At 55.3% G+C, this 7,229-nt stretch overlaps 3 protein-coding genes across 3 annotated transcripts in view; 1 reads left to right on the forward strand and 2 right to left on the reverse strand.

The window, feature by feature from the left end:
- Positions 1 to 927, reverse strand: part of LOC113212537 (uncharacterized) — a 6,951-nt gene extending 6,024 nt beyond the window's left edge. The window contains exon 1 of the mRNA XM_026431281.2: positions 333 to 927. Within this exon, the coding sequence (XP_026287066.2) occupies positions 333 to 725 (393 nt within the window). The 5' untranslated portion in view covers positions 726 to 927. The remainder of the gene's footprint in view (positions 1 to 332) is intronic.
- The window catches only part of LOC113212801 (farnesol dehydrogenase), a 91,738-nt gene that overhangs the window by 19,289 nt on the left and 65,220 nt on the right, over positions 1 to 7,229 (forward strand). The window lies entirely within an intron of this gene.
- Positions 5,992 to 7,229, reverse strand: part of LOC113212828 (RYamide receptor-like) — a 56,973-nt gene continuing 55,735 nt past the window's right edge. Inside the window, exons 6-7 of the mRNA XM_052277405.1 lie at positions 6,313 to 6,413; positions 5,992 to 6,270 (exon numbers count right to left, since the gene is read on the reverse strand). Of these exons, the coding sequence (XP_052133365.1) occupies positions 5,992 to 6,270; positions 6,313 to 6,413 (380 nt within the window). The remainder of the gene's footprint in view (positions 6,271 to 6,312; positions 6,414 to 7,229) is intronic.

Here is a 7,229-nt window from a genome sequence, read left to right on the forward strand (position 1 = left end):
GCGGAGACGCAGTCTCACTTTTCTCTCTACCCCCCCCCCTCCTGTTTCTCTCTGGACGCAACAGTCTCCGCCCTCATCTTCCTATTTACCAGACGCTCCCCTGCGGCCGACCTAACCACAAATACGTGGAACATGGGCTACCCGGAGGTGTTTGCTAGCATCCCCCCCTCCCTCGCCCCTGCTCGGGTCTCGTCCAAGACGCCTTCAGGGGAGGCATGATCTATGCGGCGACCCGTCGGACGCGTCCTGGTGGTGCTCGCGGGTCGACGTGTTGTGGGATAACAGAGATATACGGCACGGGGAGGATGTGGGGTAGTGGTGCTACTACTTACGAAGAGAGTGAGCATGGCGGTCATGGCGGCGATCACAGCCCAGCGTGTGGCATGGCGGCGGGCGCCCTTTGCGCTGCGGGACGGCCCGCCCGCATGAGCCATCCTGGACCTGCCCGAGTCCCTGAAGATGCCAAAGCGCTCGCTGCTGGGGCCGCGCCGGGCGGCCGGCCAGGGCCCAGGGGCGTGGAAGAGCCATCCGGACGAGGGGTCGCCCCACGGCCCGCGGGCCGGGCCCTGCTCCTCCTGCTGCCGGTGGCGCCCCTCCTGCTGCTGCTGTGGCTCCTGCTGCTCCTGCCGCTCCTGCCGCTCCTGCCGCTCCCCATGAGCCTCCTCGCGAGCCTGCTGGCCCCGGGCGTCGGTCTCGCCGCGCGGCCTCCCGTCGCGCGCCTCCATCAGGCCATGGTGCCCTGGTCACAGCTCGCCCGCGGCGCCCGGGGCGGCTGCGGGGCCCGGCATGGCGCTGCCCCGCACTGCGCTGCACTTCACCGCAACTCCAACCGACCGGTCCTTTGCCCCGCACTGCGATTCACATTGCACCCGCGGACCGCTCGAGGTCGCCGACGAGGACGCGCGCGCGCTCGGTATAGGCTCCGACTCAAGCGACCACCAGGCTGGGTGCGCGCTGCGACGAGGACTGTCTCGAGTCCCTCCGCCGGCACCTCGGCGACGCGCGCGTCCGCAGTTCGGACTCGGCCGCCTCTCTCTCGCTCCCGCGGGCCAGACGCGCGACGCCGGCGCGCTCGCTCGCACACACACCGCGCAGGGCGTGACGGTCATGCCGTGTCGTCACGGTGCGCGGCTGCGCGGCACAGCCTCTCGCTGACGATGACTTTCTCCGTGACACGCGGACCGGCCCGACCCGGCCCGCCGACGGACAGGGACGGCGACGACCTGGGCGGCCCGCTGGACCGCTGGACCGCGGAGGGGACACGGCGATGAAGCACGGGCCGCGGACACGACCGCGTCTCTGATGTCATAACGAAGGCACACGCACGGCACAGCATACCAAGAGGGATACCCGTGCACCTCGAAACTCACTGGACACTGAATGTCTTGTCTTATTCGCTGGAGGTGCAAATGAAGTTGGGGATCGCGAGGCCTTTTTTCATAGCGTTTCGACAATCCTGGCACCTTGCAGCCGTTTGTCTTTCTTTGCACCACCTACTACCAGTCCACCTCTCTGTTCATTGTCAGAACGGGCTCCAGCGCTGGCCCTAGCTGGATCACACGATCACACCACTCTCCTTCATCCTCCTAGAGCCAGTAATCCCAGAAAATCCGGCGCTGTATCATTTTTCTTCCGCCACTCCGACGCGACATGGTCGCCCTCGAGACAGCGCGTGCGGTCCTTGCCACAAAGTACCTTGTGGTCCTCGCGTCGCGCCGTCACGTCGTATTCAAGGGGAAGCGCCGGCGCCCTGCGACGACCCGAGATCGGGTGGAGTGAGACAAAACATGACAAGCGGCCAATGCGCTGGCCATAAAGAGGGTTCTGTTCGAGGTCCTGTTCGCTTCGGGGTAAAAATGACATTGGTCTGCGAGACGAGCCCGCTTCGGCCGACATTGGAAACGGAATTCGTAACCGATAGACCCATCGTGGCGTCGGTGTTGTACAAAACTGAAGCCAGCGCAAGGCTTCCGAGGTAGGAGTAAGCGCGAGGGCTGTCCCCCGCGCGGGTTGCGGGTAGTCGTGGCCGTGACGTGGATGGGTCCCCGTGCACAGCAACGCACGCTGCAGGGGCGCAGGGTAGGGGCCCCACATCAAAATCGAATCTGATATCGTATTTGTATTTTCAAGCTTCCTACTTAACACTCTCAAATACGTTGAAAAACTTTAAATGGCCCTGCCAGAGGTAGGGAGGGATGGATTGGAACGCAACTAGCCGTCGTTACCTCCTCCCATAGAGAACTATCGCACTAACAAGAGCCAATAAGGCCTATATAATAAAGCACTCCGGTGAATCTGAAATGCAGAATAATGCAGGTAACAAGACAACGGAAATCAGCATAGCGATTTCCGTTTTCTTCTTCCTCGCATTCTTCAGCATTTTAGCTTTACCGGAATGCCTTATTATAGGTACCTGTATCCAGAGGCACCCAGACCAAAGCGTTGATCGCGTGAGCTTGCCGCCACGCGCCCCTCCGACCTGCTTGCTAACCCCCCCCCCCTTTCCACGATCTAGCAGCAGATAGAGTAATAACAGAGCACGCGCTTGTTGACAGATAGCTCTTGTGCGACAAGCAAAGACTTTTTATAAGAGGTCAACTGGAAAATTACCAGCGAGACGACGCAGTAAAAATGAGGGGGAGGGGGAATCTTCGGCTTTAGGGGCAGTAATAATGGACATTGTGCCAAAGACTCACGGATAAGTTTAGTGACGATTCTAACCGCTCGCCTCCCCCATTAGGTTGGCATATGGGGGAGGGAGGGGGCGGAGGGGGTCCGAAAGAAAGCGAACCGCGAGCCCGAGCGGAGCGTTAGGAAGCCACCGGACCCCAACCACCGTGGTTCGCAACCCGACCGGGAGGGAGCAGGGCGCCACCGCTCCATAAACGGAAACGCCCTCGGCGGATGCGGTCCCGATCCCGTCTTGTGGCGGTACGCGGTGGGGGGCGTCGCCGACGCCACGCCACGCTGATTCCCGAGAGGCGCCACCAGACTACACGAAATAAAATATAGCGATGTTTGGGCGGTAATGATTCGCATTCAGACCGTCCTGCTCGTCTCGACGCAGCCGATATAACGATGGTAAAAATACGTTTTTGTGAGCGGCGATGTGGTGTTATGCACTTATTGAAGCGTTGCTCCCACACGAGAGGCGACGCGAAACGGGACACCCCCTCTCACTTCTCTATCGCCGAACGCCACCTCCCCAGCGCCCCCAACCCCTACCATAGCGATCTGTTTGCTGGTGCAGACGGGCGGATTGCTTGCACCTGACTATTTGCGTTGCTCTCCGGTACGCAAGCCGGCGTGGGGGCGCGGCAGCAGCAACAGCAGACAGCTGATTGTTTTCGGCTCCACTCACTGGACGCACCAACGGACGCACCAACGGCATCGTGTCAGACCGGAAAACATGAACGTGGGGAGGGACATGTGAGTGAAAGCGAACGCGGTTATTCACAAAATGCCAACAATTTTTGCAACACGCACTAGACCATATTTACAAATTTCATCATTGCGCCCGAACTGCTTAGAGCAGATGTAAAGTTTGTTCTATTTTTGCGTACCCACTTTCTTTCGGAATGACGGGCCCCGCCACCGGCTTTGTCACCACCTGGCACCTTGATGCCTGCATACGGTACATAACATCTGGAAGTTCCCCTGAAATTTGTGTGCGAGTATTTCTAATCTTCAGTAACTTGATTTTGTCTGCATTTCTGCGTACAACACAGGACGTACCTACGACTGCAGTTGGCTTGAATTATTGTGAGGCGTTGTGTGTTGTACTTGAATTGGCTAATTTACTAAAGATGGTACCATTCAAGGAAACGGAACAGCCTCGACTTTTAGTTTTATTTTCAAGATTGATACAAAGTCACACTCAAATTACGTTCGGAAAACACATCACATTTTAATCTCAGTCGCTGACTCCATTTACTTTGCACAAACATACCACAACTTAAATATGGAATCAAACTTAATGAAAACAGCGCAAATTTTGCGAGTTTGTTTTGAAATTTTTTGAAGATGCTAAGACTACACATATTGTAATTGATCTACCTATTTTAAAATTGATAGGCATCAATAGGCATACTAATGAATGATGACAATCAAACTGCATGTACACATATTTTTCAGACAGCAATGTTGAGATAGTTCATCTGTTTGTAAAGAAAGTCAACGACCATTATTTTAGGAACTAATCTTTGGCTTTTTAGCAGGTAAGTTATGACGAGACTACAATCCTTAACCGATGTAAATTTACTACGAGAATCAAGTACGTCTTACAACTAATTCACAGTTGCCTCAAAGAATAAGATACTCCTTAAATTTATATTAATCAGCTACGAGTCCATAAGAAAATATCATAGAAATTGAATATTTAAGCGCACTATACTAAATTTTATGCTCTTACATATCAAAACGAATTAGTATGATGAAAGTTCATTTATTTCCGGACAAGTGCTTCAAAGAAAGAAAGTTTGAGGGCAAAATGTTTAGAAGCAGCGCTCTACATGACCCTTTCGAATTTTGGAAATTAATGAGACATGTTCTCATGGGGGGGGGGGGGGGGGGGTGAGACATGTTCTCATGGGGGGGAGGAGCGCTTAGCTTTCAAAGAAAGAGACTGGATGGGAGAAAGAAGCAAAAGGGGAAAAAGCGGCTGGTGTCCCAGAACTGTCAAGTCCAATTACTGGGTGTTGGGAAGGCATCAGCCAGCCTAACTCGACTAGAGCCACCCCTGTCCACAGCGAGCTGAGCTGTACTGGACCGGCTGCCCCTACCTATTTCCGACCTCCCACTATTCCGGAATTACTCGGACTATCCGTGGAGCGACAGATGCGCATACACGGCTCGATCGAGACCATCATTTTCAAATATGTACAGTGCGGGGGTGGCGGGCTAGAGATGGAAGGAAAATGAACAAGCTGTCCGCGTGCAAATGGTGGGCGCCTAATTACAATGCGGTGTGGACAGCGAGTCACTTCTCTGCCAGCACTGGCCTCCGAGAGAGGATGGGTGTGGGGGACATGTGTTTCGTTAGCCCCCCCCCCCAAAAAAAAAAAGGATCACCCAAAGTGGGAAAAAAAGAGTCATAAAAAGAGGATAAAGGCTTTCAATGATCGACCCGGGCCGGGACTTTCATGCACAGTGCAACGAAGAGTTAAATTTAAACAAAATTTATAGTTGGGGCAACGAAGATTTTAAGATATCCCATGGTCGAAGAAAACACAAACTCTGTAGCTCATGAAGTGAAATACAGCGAAACAAAACAAAAAAACAAAAACAAAAAAACAAAAACAAAAAAAATAGATACTTGAATCATACATAAAAAATATCCACGGGGGACCATAGAATTTGAATGAGAGCGTCCTTGCATTAACACCACTTTTAAGAACTAAAACAACATTATACTAACGAACGACATTGTGCCTGCTCTTAGGCAGCCATAAAAGCAAATCGTCCATAGTTTAAGCAGAACAAGGAGTTTGCATGTGTAATTTTAGGGAAAACCACCACAGCTCTGCCTTATCCATTTCCGATGTGTTCCAAAAACCATTTCGTTTTTTAGCGCGAGGAGCGGACGCGGGCATATCACTGTGCCATCAAACGACGGCCAATGCGTCGTAAGTCCAAGTGATGCCTTCAGCAAACGAGCAGAGAGCGTCTTTCTTTGCGGGCCCGTCAATCTGTGGGCTTCCTAGAGTCCGGAGCACAATAAATAGAGAGCCAGGACCTTCCATGTCCAGCAGTGCTTCCGCAGAGCAGGCCAGAGGGCGCGCCTGTCTGAGGTCCCGATTTCTGACTGTGTTGCGTCGGCGGCAACGGCGGGCCGACCCGTTGTGCTTAGCAGTGGAGCACCTTGTCGAACTCCTCCAGCTCGTCCAGGCGGCGGCCGGTGGCGTCCTGCCACGCCCAGGACGGCGACAGCCTTGGGGGGAGGTCGCGGTACTGGGCTGGGGCCGAGGCCGGGGCCGGCCCCCGGAGCGACCGCTATGGGGTGAGCGAGGTGTGGCCCGTGAGCACGGACAGGCCCGAGTTGGAGCCCGAAATGTGGTTGTTGTGGTGGTCGAGCGCGCCGAGCGTGCCCAGGGCCGGGTGCAGCTTGTCGCCGTTCTTGAGCGCGAGGGTGCCGGCGCGGCCGCCGTGCGCGGGCCACTCCCAGCGCCCCGAGTCCAGGTTGCTCAGCTCGCGCGAGATGGACCCGCGGCCGGCCGGCGACCGCCGCAGGCACACGTCCAGGCGCAGCCGGAACTCGCGCTGGAACTTCTCCTGCAACACGAAGCAGAACGAGTTGCACGTTACGGTTAGCACAGGACGGCCCATATCAAGTAAAACACAGGTGAACCGAGCATTTCTTGCGCGTCGGACATCTTCTTGTTGTTGTGCATAAACAAGGCCATTATCGATCGGTTCTGTATAATTTCAAGTAGAACATGCTCACAGCGTATGCCAGCGTTAAGGCAATCGGTCAACGTCAAGCGCCTGACGATAGGCAGACCCGCCTGACACATGTGTGCTGCAGGCCAGAAGATTGCCTACCTCCCAGGCGTTAAACCAAATATATAAAACCAGAGTTCCCAGCGCAATCCAAAAATTCAAGCGAGAGGCCGATTTTCTTTCTTTTCCGCGTTTTGTCCCGACCTCGGGGTCCTAAAAGGGGCGATAACTCAGGCGAGCGCAGGAGGCTGGGAGCGCCTGGTGTGTAGGCAACCCAGCCGCCAGCTGTGCTCTGCGCTAGCGGGGGCGAGCTCCCGGGCGCTGCCCGCAGCTGCTGCGGCTGTGGTTTCCGCACACACCCGCGTGGTCCTAGGGTCCTCCCCTCGGCGTGAACCAGCGCAATGAAGACGCATTGCTAGAATGCTCCGGCAACCCACACATGCCCCCCACCCCCAGTCGCCACCACCCCTGTCCCTTCGAGATAAATTATAATTACAAGACTAACAAACGCGCAACAAAAACAAATTCGAGGGTGGGGTGGAGTTTGGTGTGTTATTCATGTCCTCATGATTTTTGGTCGATAAAGCATCCAATCAGACGCATTGTCTTAAAATTGCTTTCGGTGGATCGCGGGCCCCTGGTCCCGGCCGCCGACCAGTCTGGCCGGGTGCTTTCCGTTGTGGCTGACCCGGGCAGGGGCATCACAAATCAGCCGGACGCGACACTTACAGCGCCTGCAGGGCCACGGGCTGCTTCACGCGGAACCTCCCACAGTGGCGCGCCCCACCCCG

Source organism: Frankliniella occidentalis, unplaced genomic scaffold, assembly GCF_000697945.3.
Source record: "Frankliniella occidentalis isolate FOCC.00 unplaced genomic scaffold, Focc_3.1 Scaffold10, whole genome shotgun sequence".
Classification (NCBI taxonomy): domain Eukaryota; kingdom Metazoa; phylum Arthropoda; class Insecta; order Thysanoptera; family Thripidae; genus Frankliniella; species Frankliniella occidentalis.